Source organism: Mizuhopecten yessoensis, unplaced genomic scaffold (genome assembly GCF_002113885.1).
Source record: "Mizuhopecten yessoensis strain PY_sf001 unplaced genomic scaffold, ASM211388v2 scaffold1647, whole genome shotgun sequence".
In the NCBI taxonomy this organism is placed as follows: domain Eukaryota; kingdom Metazoa; phylum Mollusca; class Bivalvia; order Pectinida; family Pectinidae; genus Mizuhopecten; species Mizuhopecten yessoensis.
Genome location: NW_018404151.1, coordinates 21706 through 35811, shown reverse-complemented (window position 1 = coordinate 35811; position 14106 = coordinate 21706). Strand labels below are relative to the sequence as shown.

At 38.1% G+C, this 14106-nt stretch overlaps 1 protein-coding gene across 1 annotated transcript in view; it reads right to left on the bottom strand.

Annotated features, from left to right (window-relative positions):
• The window catches only part of LOC110466329 (bifunctional 3'-phosphoadenosine 5'-phosphosulfate synthase-like), a 59426-nt gene extending 52167 nt beyond the window's left edge, over positions 1-7259 (bottom strand). The window contains exon 1 of the mRNA XM_021522761.1: positions 7092-7259. Within this exon, the coding sequence (XP_021378436.1) occupies positions 7092-7130 (39 nt within the window). The 5' untranslated portion in view covers positions 7131-7259. The remainder of the gene's footprint in view (positions 1-7091) is intronic.
• Positions 7260-14106: the final 6847 nt, after the last annotated feature.

Below are 14106 nucleotides of genomic sequence, written 5' to 3'. Positions count from 1 at the left end.
CCCCCCCCCATTCATTTCGAAGATATTTCATTTGTTTTTCTTTACTTTTCCATCTATATTATATAATGTTGAGATTTTTATTTTTTTTATATTTTTTTTGTTTTTGTTGGGAAGGCTCTGTTCTGTAGAATAGAGAATTCTCATTTGATTTTATGCACTCAAGGGTAAGATAGATAACATAATCTTGTCAAGATATCATCGATGTGTCGTCTGTCGTCAAAAGCTGACTGATGAACCCAATAATCCTGACAATATAAAACTTATCTAATGAATAAAAACACTTGTTTTCGCTTTTAAATTCCTAGAACCATTGAAGAATATATGCAAGTTCCTTAAAGATGTCAGCCTTATAGCACTACACTGTAGTAGCAAAGGTGATACAGATGTCAGCCTTATAGCACTATATGCCTTATAGCACGACACTGTAGTAGCAAAGGCGATACAGATGTCAGCCTTATAGCACTACACTGTAGTACCAAAGGTGATACAGTTGTCAGCCTTATAGCACTACACTGTAGTACCAAATTAAAGGTGATACAGATGTCAGCCTTATAGCACTATACTGTAGTACCAAAGGCGATACAGATGTCAGCCTTGCAGCTCTACACTGTAGTACCAAAGGAGATACAGATGTCAGCCTTGTAGCACTACATTGTAGTACCAAAGGTGATACAGGTGTCAGCTTTATAGCACTACACTGTAGTACCAAAGGTGATACACGTGTCAGCCTTATATCACTACACTGTAGTACCAAAGGCAATACAGATGTCAGCCTTATAGCACAACACTGTAGTACCAAAGGCGATACAGATCTCAGCCTTATAGCACTACACTGTAGTAGCAAAGGCGATACAGATGTCAGCCTTATAGCACTACTCTGTAGTACCAAAGGTGATACAGGTGTCAGCCTTATAGCACTACACTGTAGAACCAAAGGGGATACAGGTGTCAGCCTTGTAGCACTACACTGTAGTACCAAAGGAGATACAGATGTCAGCCTTGTAGCACTACACTGTAGTACCAAAGGTGACACAGATGTCAGCCTTATAGCACTACACTATAGTATCAAAGGTGATACAGATGTCAGCCTTATAGAACTACACTGTAGTACCAAAGGTGATACGGATGTCAGCCTTATAGCACTACACTGTGGTACCAAAGGCAATACAGATGTCAGCCTTATAGCACAACACTGTAGTACCAAAGGCGATACAGATGTCAGCCTTATAGCACTATACTGTAGTACCAAAGGTGATACAGATGTCAGCCTAATAGCACTACACTGTAGTACCAAATGTGATACAGGTGTCAGCCTTATAGCACTACGCTGTAGTACCAAAGGTGATACAGATGTCAGCCTTATATCACTACACTGTAGTACCAAAGGTGATACACGTGTCAGCCTTATATCACTACACTGTAGTACCAAAGGCGATACAGATGGCAGCCTTATAGCACTACACTGTAGTACCGAATTAAAGGTGATACAGATGTCAGCCTTATATCACTACACTGTAGTACCAAAGGTGATACGGATGTCAGCCTTATAGCACTACACTGTAGCACCATAGATGATACAGATGTCAGCCTTGTAGCACTACACTGTAGTACCAAAGGAGATACAGATGTCAGCCTTATAGCACTATACTGTAGTACCAAAGGCGATACAGCTGTCAGCCTTGCAGCTCTACACTGTAGTCCCAAAGGTGATACAGGTGTCAGCCTTATATCACTACACTGTAGTACCAAAGGTGATACAGCTGTCAGCCTTATAGCACTACACTGTAGCACCAAAGATGATACAGATGTCAGCCTTGTAGCACTGCATTGTAGTACCAAAGGTGATACAGGTGTCAGCCTTGTAGCACTACACTGTAGTACCAAAGGAGATACAGATGTCAGCCTTATAGCACTCCTCTGTAGTACCAAAGGTGATAAAGATGTCAGCCTTATAGCACTACACTGTAGAACCAAAGGGGATACAGGTGTCAGCCTTGTAGCACTACACTGTAGTACCAAAGGAGATACAGATGTCAGCCTTATAGCACTACTCTGTAGTACCAAAGGTGATACAGATGTCAGCCTTATAGCACTACACTGTAGCACCAAAGATGATACAGATGTCAGCCTTGTAGCACTACACTGTAGTACCAAAGGTGATACAGATGTCAGCCTTATAGCACTCCACTGTAGTACCAAAGGTGATAAAGATGTCAGCCTTATAGCACTACACTGTAGTACCAAAGGTGATACAGGTGTCAGCCTTGTAGCACTACACTGTAGTACCAAAGGTGATACAGATGTCAGCCTCATAGCACTACACTGTTGTACCAAAGGTGATACAGATGTCAGCCTTATAGCACTACACTGTAGTACCAAAGGTGATACAGATGTCAGCCTTATAGCACTACACTGTAGTACCAAAGGTGATACAGGTGTCAGCCTTATAGCACTACACTGTAGTGATTCTAAACCTGGAGTCAAGCTAACCTTAACCAGTGGTAATTCAGTGAAACTTTCACAGTGAAATAAATCCTTAAAACATGTCAAGATCAACTGTCATCAAATCTTAGCAGTGAAAATATATGGGATTTTATTTTGTATTCCTATTTGTCACTAGTGTCTGGGAGTGAACATGCACAATTAGCTGTTTTATCCTGGTTAGATTGTAATGTACTCATTCAGACCACAGGACAACTAGGATCCTCAGTTCAGTTGAAATCATGCTTGTTAGAAATCAGGTCTGCTGAGAACTGATGACCACATACACTTGGGTATAAATAATAATATTAATAAATACATAATAGGCAACATCAATATAGTGCCCTTTATAATTTGCTAAATTACTCTAAGGTATCATCAGTTAACACTGAAAGGAGATAGAGGCATAGGTAACACTACCTGAATGTTACCAAATACAGCCTTTATTAAAGGGGGATAACTCTTACAACAAGAATCATAGGCTATACAGTTACATCAATCACTGTCCAATCTACTAGACTGAAGCAGTTTCCTTAAGAAGATTTTTCAAACTTTAGCCAATTTTCCCACCACACTGAAGATTGAACATACTTGCCATTTTTTTAAAAATTCTATGGGGGAGATTACGCGTACTCAGAATTAAAAGCATAAATACAATGTGTGTATATGTACACCCTTGGAAAAAGGAACACTTTTAAAAAGCATCTTTTGAGCTGTACTTTCAGGTGAAATCATCACATCTCAGAAATAGGAACAATTAAGGAGGCTTCACCCTTTCACAATTAGCCAGCAGAATTCAATGAAAGTTTTACAAAATGGTTATGTCACTATGAAGAGCTGATTTTAAGAATAATCTAATCATTTCGATAAATTAGGGAGTATTTTGGTAAAAAATACAGAAAAAATGATTTTTGTCAAATTCAACACTTTCATAATTTTTGAGCGTATGGCATTGTTCAAAACTATTACAACAATAAAATAATGAAAGGAAACATTGCTAATCAACCCTACAAATATTTCATTTATCATAAAATATCTTCAACTTGTTACAAAAAGCGTTTTTTATTGAAATTGTATGGATAAAAGTTACTAAATACAAGCTAAAAGCAAACAGGACACATAGTTTCATACAAATAGATTGAAAAATCTAGCCAAATACACACAAAGTCTTTAAAATTCATTTATTTTACAATTTACAATAATTTTGATCCTGATGAGAGTTGTCTACCTTGAAAAAAATCGGAACTTTTTGCAAAGAGATAGAATTATTACACTGACACTTATTTTCTTTACTATTCCAATCAAAGTACTGGAAGTACTCCAGACACATGTTTTCTTGATGTTGCAATATTTCCATAGTTATATACGTGTACATAACATTTTAAGAAAAACGAACACAAAACAGTCAGTTGAGATGCAGGATAAACACCATTTAAATTTCCTGAAAATAATGTGAACGAATATTTACTCGTATCTAATGTCTGTGTTGGCAATATTTTGAAATGTATTTTCCCTCCAGGGAACAACAACAAGTACTGCTTCAAGAAGCTTTGGGCCCTGCTTCTGACATAAAAATAGAGCTGACTTCCGAATGAATAATTATATGACAGTTGCAATATCTCATTAGTGCCTATTGGTAGAGGGTGAAACATATTTCCTACAGACCATAAGCAGTGCACGTGTGTCACAAATGGATTAATCTGACAGAGCGTAACACGCTCGACATCAAATATCGTAGCGACCAATTGCAAGAGCTTGTGAACTACTGTTAGCACGTGATATGTACAGGTGAGGTCGGTAATCAAAACACATCAGTCTGCATTCCATGCGCCTCATATACGACCTTCTTACATTTCTTATAAGTCAGTGGCCACCTTTTTTTCGTCGTAATGAGAGACCAAGCAGCAAAACACTTCAACGAAACCCAGATAATGCAACCATTACCAGAGTATGGGACAGTTTATGTCTGAAGCGTGGTGTGTTGTATCGGCGTGTTGGACAAGGGAGTTCCATGTTGGAGCAGCTTGTGATTCCAGAGTGCATGAAGAGGAAAGTATTGACTTACATGACCACGTTGGTCATCCCGGACGCGACCGGATTCTTCTCTATTGAAAGATCGCTTTTTCTGGACAGGTATGGCGAAGGTCTTGGACAGTTGGGTTAAGGAGTGTCACAGCTGTATTTTACGTAAGAGACCAACCAATCAGAGAGTGCCACTAAACATTGTGACAACCCAGCCAATGGAAATGGTTAGTATGGACTTTCTAACTCTGGAAATATGCAAGGGAGGATATTCCTATGTGTTGATAGTGACCGACCATTTTACGCGATATGCACAGGCTATTCCGACGCGTAACATGTCCACCAAGACTTCCGCAGATGCTCTGCTTGGATATATCCAGCATTATGGAATACCTCCACGTTTCAATTCTGATCAAGGTGCCAATTTCTGTGGGGAAGTCATTCGCCATTTGTGCCAGGAATTGCATATCGACAAGTCGAGGAGTTCACCTTACCATCCTTGTTGTAATGGTACCTGTGAGAGATTCAATCGAACGCTCATGAATATGCTGGGTACATTGGAACCTGATGAGAAGAAAGATTGGAAGAGGTTCCTAGGACCCCTCACCTATGTCTATAACTGTACGTGCCATGACTCAACGGGTTATTCCCCTTTTCATTTGATGTTTGGTCAGCAGCCAAGATGAGTGCACGGAAGATGCCAGAATATGTGAAAGCGATGAGGAAACGCATGAGTCAGTCCTTTGAGTTGGCGAGTAGAAGTGTGAGGGATGCACATGAGCGTCAGAAGTCAACCTACGATCTCCAAGCACGACATGCATTTTTAGATGTTGGGGATCGGGTGCTTGTGAAAATCTTATCTTTTGAGGGTCGTCACAAACTATCAAACAGATGGGAGTCTGACGTTTACATTGTTGTGGGACAGAACAGTCAGGATATTCCGGTATACCAAGTCAGGAGAGAGAATGGTAAGGGCAAGGTTCAGACATTACATAGGAATCATCTTTTGCCTGTGGGGTCTTTACCTTTTGAGGACAAACCAGTTGAGGTGATTCGTCCACGTCCGGCACCACGGACACGGAAGGATACGAATCAGAGGGGCCAATCAGCAGCCCAGGAACAGGTCATTTCTGGTTCATCTAGTAGTGATGATAGTGATGATGAGGATAGCTTGGATGACATGGGAGTGGGCGTATCAGTGTACGCCTCGAGGCCACCCATACCTGAGAGAGGTTCTAGGCTCGTAGATGAGGCTGAGTCTTCTGATCCAGTTGAGGAATTGGGATCAGCCCAAGATGATGCTAATGGAGATAAGGATGAAGATTCTTTGAGTGAGGAAGAGCCTGAAGCTGATGTGCCGCCTACAATTGGTCCTTTGCTTGTCACTACACCAAGTGAACCGATGGTGCTCCCTCTCGCACCGCCAGTACCATGTGGTGAGATACCACATCCGGCGCCAGTGCAGAGGTCGAGCCGACAGAAAACCTTGCCATACTGGAAGCGCTCAGGTGACTATGTCTGTTCACAACTTGTAAATTGTAAAATCTTGAGAAAATATGGTTAGTTGTATATATGGACTTCTAACTCGAGTATTCGATTGCTGAAATACATATTTTTATATTTTTTAAAGTATACTGTGATTATACACTTAGGATTGTATATAGTGTTTTAATGTGCTTTGTGATACTACTTGTTACCTCTTTGTTAGAAGACGTGGAAATCTTTGTTAGGAGGGGAGAAGTGGTTAGGGTTGTTGTAGTCTTAAATGGTATAATATTTTTTTTGTGTGGTACATTTTTTGTCATGCTTGTACCATCGTGAAAGTTTTTTTTTTTTGTACAAACACATAAGGGGTACGTGTTGAAAAAGTTTCAGTTTTAAACAGCTACGTGAGGCATCTTGATGATGTCATAGTACAGACAAGTACTTGGTGACCTGAGTGTCAATATCATAACATAACAGTCAGCACCTCCAGCGTGGGATCGGAGGTCAAAGAAGTTATTTAGGCCACAGGGGTTCGTTACAAAGGTCTTATATACACATATGCTATACTGATATGGGTTAAAGCACACATAAACATACATATGTACAGAATACACAGTTTTTATTCTGACTACTGTATGGGAATGTTTACATATCCTCTGCTGTCAGCTCTATTATATAAATAAAGTGTATGTTTATATATAGCATATAGACCCTATGTGTATTTCAGACATTTGTAACGAACCCCTGTGGTCTAACTGTTTACAAGATGTATCACACCACTGATAGGCAGAACACTTACTGTACTGCCTATGTCACTTAGCACAGTTGGGAAACTTTACTTTGTATGGTACGAAAACGGTCAGAAGCGTTAAAGCGGACGGAGGGTTAGGGATTGACTAGTACTAATAGTAATACCTGGTCTCCTCTGCCCCAGACGCAATATAGAAAAAAAATCTCGTCGTCAGAAAGCTACGTTATCGCAACTAGGGATTGACGTGTCACAACAAAAATTAACGTGCATGAGCACGAGAATCTACTTACATACTTGTAATGTAACGGTATTATATATGAGACAATTTAATCAATTTAAAGCCTATACTTACGTGTTGTGAAAGGATAGATATCTTTTCGCCTCGATTCATATTAAATGGTGTTTTCGAAGTCTCCTGTCTTTAGGCCTAGTTAACGATGGAAAAACGAAGCCTCACAACCTGTTTTCATATTATCGTCAAAAATAACCGCACTCTGAACCAGAAAATGATAAGCTGAAGTAGGATTGCGTTCGACTTATTTGGGTTAAAGAATGCTAATATCCGGATATGATCAAGTAGTAAATTCCGGATGGACACAAGTAACCATTCAGACCCGAGATCTACTAAATTATTTATTAACTACGTCTTTCCAAATGGGCAGTATGCTACCGTATTTTGTAGATATAAGATGGGAATACATTTATTTGTTATTTACCCAAGTTGGTTAAAATGAGCGGAAATGGGATGGTTCTCTGACCCGGGACTGAGATCCGCACCTTTTACCGGTGTGAGATTTCATTGTCCCACCCTAGGGTTGAGACGGGGGGATACATCTGTCCAGGGTAAGAAAATCCCCTATTTCATCCCCAAGGGGTGACAGATTCTATTAACCTAACTTGATTCCGTGCTGTATTGACCTGCCAATGCACTAGGATCATGTAATGTTATGTACGTATATATACGTATACGGATGTATGTGGGGAGAAAGGGTGGGGTTCCAATGTGCTATCCAATAAACTCATGAAAAATTAATCGGCCCGCTATGCCTCGCTCATCAAGAACCCCAGTATTCAGGGAAGCACGAATACGGGGACTAATGGTCAGAGCAAAGACTAGGTGGAATATGGAAGGGGAAAAGTGCACAAAATATTTTTGTCATTTAGAAAAAAGAAATTATACCGAAAAACTGATTCCAAAATTAGTTCGCAATGATGGTTTCGAAATTACTAATATTAAAAACATCTTAGAAGAACAGAGAATCAGAATGTTTTACAAAAACCTCTATAACTCCACTAATCCAAATATAACTGATAATCAAAAGAATATTTTTTTTTGTAACGATAATCCATTTATTACATGTAGTAAACTTTCAGACGAAGAAAAAGGTCTTTGTGAAAGTGAAGTCACTGAATCAGAATGTGCAAAAGCTCTCTTTAAAATAAAGAACTCTAAATCTCAGGGTCTGGATGGCTTTACAGTTGAATTTTACAAATTTTTTTGGAAAAATTTAAAACGTCTTCTTATTAATTCAATTACGTATAGTTTCGAAAATAAACAATTATCAATTACTCAAAAACAGGGAGTAATAACCTGCTTACCAAAACCAAACAAAGCAAAAGAATTTTTAAAGAACTGGCGCCCAATTTCGCTACTGAATGTAGATTATAAAATTATTACCAGTGTATTGGCAAACAGATTAAAATCAGTTCTAAATAACATCACCAGCGACACACAAAAGGGTTTTCTTAAAGGAAGATACATAAGCGAATGCACAAGAATTATTTATGATTCAATCGAGAAAACAGATCAGAAAGATATAGCTGGAATATTACTTTTAATCGATTTTGAAAAGGCCTTTGATACGGTGGAATGGGATTTTCTCGATAGAACTTTGGACTTCTTAGGTTTTGGTAGCAATTTTTAAACATAGATAAAACTTTTGTATAATGACGTCACCAGTGGCGTAATGAATAACGGATTTTGCTCATTTTTTTTCCCGATCAAAAGAGGTGACCCTCTGTCGCCATATTTGTTTATCATCTAAGTGCTACATTAAAATTTTCTCCAGATATTTATGGCATTAAAATAGGTGAAACAGAAATTCTTGCGAGTCAGTATGTGGACGATTCTACTATTAGTCTTGAAGATGATGATTCTTCATTGAAAACAACTTCAGATATTTTAGATTCATTTGGCAAATGTTCTGGTCTTAGAGCAAACTATGATAAAACGGAGGCAATATGGCTAGGTAGGAAAAAGGGTAGCCACTAACAAATATGTGCTGAAAGAGGATTAAAATGGAATTTTACTGGAAAATTTAAACTCCTTGGTATCAAGAACGACCTTAGAAAAACTGATACAACTTTTGTTAATTATGATGATAAAATAGCGGAAGTTACTCGTATTATAAACAAGAGGCCCAGATGGCCTGTATCGCTCACCTGGATATCCAAGCAATCATGGCAAAATATTCTCCAAATGAGATCCAAGGGAATATGCCAGACCCCAAGGCCAATCCTTGTAGCATATCTGTATTATATTTTTCATGCCCAGCAATTTAATGTATGGTTATGGGGTGGGGATCTCAACTGCTTCCAAGCTGTGACTCAGAAACTAGGTCCCTAGGGTTGTGGCCAGACCCCAGGATCAATTCTAATATCATGACTGCATTTGTCTCTTTATGCCCAACAATTGTATATATAGTTTTTGGGTGGGGATCTTAACCATTTCCAAGTTATGACCCAGGGGTTAAATCTCCAAGGGTGGGGCAGACCCCAAGGCCATCCTGGAAGCATCTGTGCATTCATCTCTTTATACTCAGCAATTGTATAAATGGTTATAGGGTGGGGATCTCAACTGTTTCCAAGCTGTGACTAAGAAACTAGGTCCCTAGGGGCTTGGTCAGACCCCATGGTCTATTCTAATATCATGACTACATTCGTCTCTTTATGCTCAGCATTTGTATATATAGTTTTAGGGTGGGGATCTCAACCATTTCAAAGTTATGATCCAGGGACTATGTCTCCAAGGGTGGGGTCAGACCCTAGGGCCATCCTGGAAGCAAATGTGCATTCTTCTCTTTATACTCAGCCAATGTATATATGGTTATACAATTGGGATCTCAACCATTTCCAAGTAATAAACTGTTTTGGGCCCCACCCCTTAGCCGGGGGGTTAGCCCCACCATTTGTACAATTTTGAATCCCTGCCTCCACTGAATGCTTACGACCAAATATGATCGATATCCATGGCATAGTTCTACAGAAGAAGTCGTTTATAGCAATATAGCCAAATTGCCCCCTTTTGGCCCCGCCCCTCAGCCCCACCATTTGTACAATTTTGAATCTCCACCACCTAGGGATGCTTCCAGTCAAATATGGTTGATATCCTTTGTTTAGTTCCAGACAAGAAGTCACTTAAAGCAGTCTAACCAAATAACCCTTTTGGCCCGCCCCTCAGCCCCCTGGGGGGTCAGCCACACCATTTGTACAATTTTGAATCCCTGCCTCCCATGAATACTTTTGATCAAATATGATTGATATCCAGTGCAAAGTTCTACAGAAGAAGTTGTTTGTGGCAATATAGCCAAATTGCCCCCTTTAGGCCTATTATGTTTATTTCCTATATAAACTATACTAAACTTCACCCCCTTCCCAGGAACAAACGGGGTGGCTAGGAGACATGAAAATCACAATTTTTATAAACCACCCAAAGGCCTTTACAACTATGAGTAGTATTTGGTTGTAGCATTTCTGGAAATGGAGAAGAAGTTTTTTTAATCTTTTCTAAATTTTCCCCTTTTTGGACCCTAACTCAGCTCCCTAGGGGGTCACACCCTTATTTCATAAATCTATTGAGCCCCTGGTCCCAAGGACGCATCATATCAAATTTATCTAAAATCCAATCAGTCGTTCAGGAGATAAAGGCTTTTAAAGGGAAAAGTTGACCAGGTGAGCTAAAAACTGGTCGCTTAGAAATCTTACCATAGCTGGAAAAATAACCGTTGTTAAGTCACTTGCTATCCCTATTCTCGTGAAATTATTTACAGTTTTACCAAATCCACCGTGCCATATTGTTCAACAAATAGAACATATCTGTTTTAATTTTATATGGAATGATAAAAAAGACAAAATTAAGAGAACTACGTTAAAAAATAGTTACAAAAACGGTGGAATGAAAATGATGGACATATAAAGTTTTATTAAAGCTTTAAAATTTACTTGGATAAAGAAATGACTCGATACTCAAAATACATCTCCCTGGAAACTACTTCTGTTAGATCAATTAGAAAAATATGGAAACTTAAACATTCTCTCTTATGTTAAAAAGGATATGACAAAAATTGTTGAAAACTTCAACGGCTTCTAGAGAGATGTGTTTTTAGCTTGGAGTACGTTTAATTTAGAACATGAAAATGCAGAATACTACTTGTCGCAGCCAATTTAGTTTAATCACAATACAAAAATAGATAATAAGACAGTATATTTCCAAACATGGCAAGAACGGGGTATAAATAAGGTAGCAGATTTATTTGAAAACGATGGCAACATTATGACCTTTCAAAAATTTCAAGAAAACTTTAATTTTCCGGACATGAACAGAATCCGTTTTTATGGTGTTATTACAGCCATCCCAGGGTCGTGAAAAAGGTCAATTCGTAATCGGGGCAGTGATAAAACTAGAGATAAAGAAAATATAACGCTTATAAGAACGTTGACGAAACCCACCAATATATTTTATTCAAAATTAGTTTCTACAATTTTAACTACAAACCAAAAAGCAATGGAAAAATGGTCTCAAGACATTACAAATTTAGATACTAACTGGAAATTTATTTACTCGATACCAAGGAGTTGCACTCATGATGTCATTTTACAAAATTTTCAGTATAAAATCTATCACAGAATACTATGCACAAATGCGCTTCTGTTTAAATTTGGTATAAAAGATGATAAAAATGTACTTTCTGTAGCTATGAAGATGAAGATATGTATCATTTTTTATGGCAATGTATTCATGTGTGCACTATTTGGAGAGCTACAGAGTTTGGTAGAATGGATATCCTTGAGTTACGTTCAAGGCAACATGAGTAGAATGTATGAAACATTTAAATGAATTTTTCTGAATAACCAAGAGGCCTAGGGTCATAATATTTAGTCAGTAGCACGAGTGAAGGGCTACCTTGTTTGGTCAAAGGAATTACCTTTATATATCCGCTTTTAAGGTCACATGGCTCAAATGGGTTAGAACCTTTAAGCAACTCCTAAATAACTAAAAAGCAAATGTCATGGAATTCGTCCAGTAACATACGGATTGAAGGGCTACGAAGTATGTCATATGAATGCTGAATAACCAAAGTACTCAGGGTCATGGTATTCAGCCAATAGCATGATGGAAAGAAGGGCTATAAACTATTTAAATAAATGATGTTTGCTCAATTTCAAGGTCACAGGGATCAAATGAGATAAAAATCCTAAAACGACATCTTTTGTTCAATTAAAAGGTCTATGGTCCTGATGTAAAGGGCTATACAATTATTCAATGAACAATATTGACCAGATTTCTACAGGGTCACAGAGCTCCAACTTGTTTAACCATTTCAAAACCCTATTTTGAACAATCAAGAGGCTTCGGACCAAGATAGAATAGTTTGTAAAATGAGTGATCTTGACCCACTTTGAAGGTGGGCCGGATTAGTTTATAAAGCCAATGCATAACCAAGAGTCCTATAGTAATAATATTAAGCCTGTACCTTTAAATCCGAATGATGGAATCAAACCAATTTTGAAGGACGCACGAGTAACATAATCTAGATATTACGACAAAGGTTCGTAAAGCGTAGAAGACAATTGTAGTTATAGGGAGAGTCTAAGCAACGGCGTTGCAAGATGGCGTTGCTGAAACTCTCCCGATAATAATCATCCCCATATCAACCCCATAACTACTCGTAAACCTTCAACAAAGATACACACTGTACAAATATTATGCTTAGCCTTTGACCTTTACCCACTTTCACCTGCGAAAGGTCAAAGGTGTGGTATATTTAGTTACCCATGCCCGGAACCGATTAAAAATCTATAAGATATTCAAAAGTAAATAGCGCTGAAAAGACAACAGCAGCTAATATCTTCAACTTCGGAATATGTTGATTGGTGTATGAATTTTTCTAATCAAGATTGATGCAAAGCTTTTTGAAAAATCTGCTTAGTTAAGTTGTCACTGCTTACTTTAAATTTCTCTTTTATATATGTATATATGTGATTTTTTTTTACCTTAACCTAGATAATTGTAGACACTTTCTATTACTATATTATAGTCGTATATTTAGCCAAATTAAAACTCAGTTCCGTTGTATTTGTTTTTCAATTTACAAATGCTTAATTAACGTTTGTATTGGTATCTAGCCACATCCAGCAACACGGTATAAGGGAGATAACTCTCACAATGTTTGGTGCAAATCTGGCTGACGGTTGTATACAATATAAATATTTCCACATCAGAAAAAAAAAATCATACTTAATAATACCTTGACATGTTTTTTTTTAAAGTCTCACTCAAGGTTTAGTATTAACACAGATAGCACGTGCATATAGCAGTACAACATTTCGATCGATTGGAGAATCGATTGATGAAGGAACAAGCCTGGAGACCGGTATCACACTAGGTATCCCGATATAATGAACAAGTCACAGGCACAATAACGGAGAGTCAAACTTACCAAGTGTGAGAATGGTGAGCTATTGAACTATTTTACATAGGCTTTACATTTCTCTGTTGTATATATTTCCCTCAAAAGTTGAGAATGATTGGTAACGTTTACTGGCAACTTGTTATCAACACTGAATTAAAGGACTGTACCGTGACACACAAGTGCTGCCATCCTTAGGATAGAGGTTGTCACTTTTGGGCACAAAAAACTAATGAATGGAGCACAAATGGCACAGTAAACTCGGATTTTTGTTTAGATAGTACTCGTTTTTTTTAAAGAATGCTACTTGAAAAAGATTTTTTTTTTTGTTAAGGTACTCTGTTGGATCACTTGCTATCTTTTTTTTACCAATATCATTATCAGAAGTTTAACAAATATAATTAAAGGAGAAACAGCTATTTAAATATGTTCACAATGCTTTTAGCGGATGCATGTACTGATTCGCCTAGTTGTGCATATATTTTCAGCACATTTAGAGGCATATCCACGAGTGCATTCCAATTAGCAAATTATCTTGTAATAACATCCTGATGTTTTTCAGGGCCGATTATTTTACAGGAGGGGAAAGGATGGAAGAAGCGGTAGAAAAAAGGAATATAAAAACAATTCTGTGTGTAACACCAGTGTTGTGCAGGCGCGGATTTGGGAGCCCCCCCC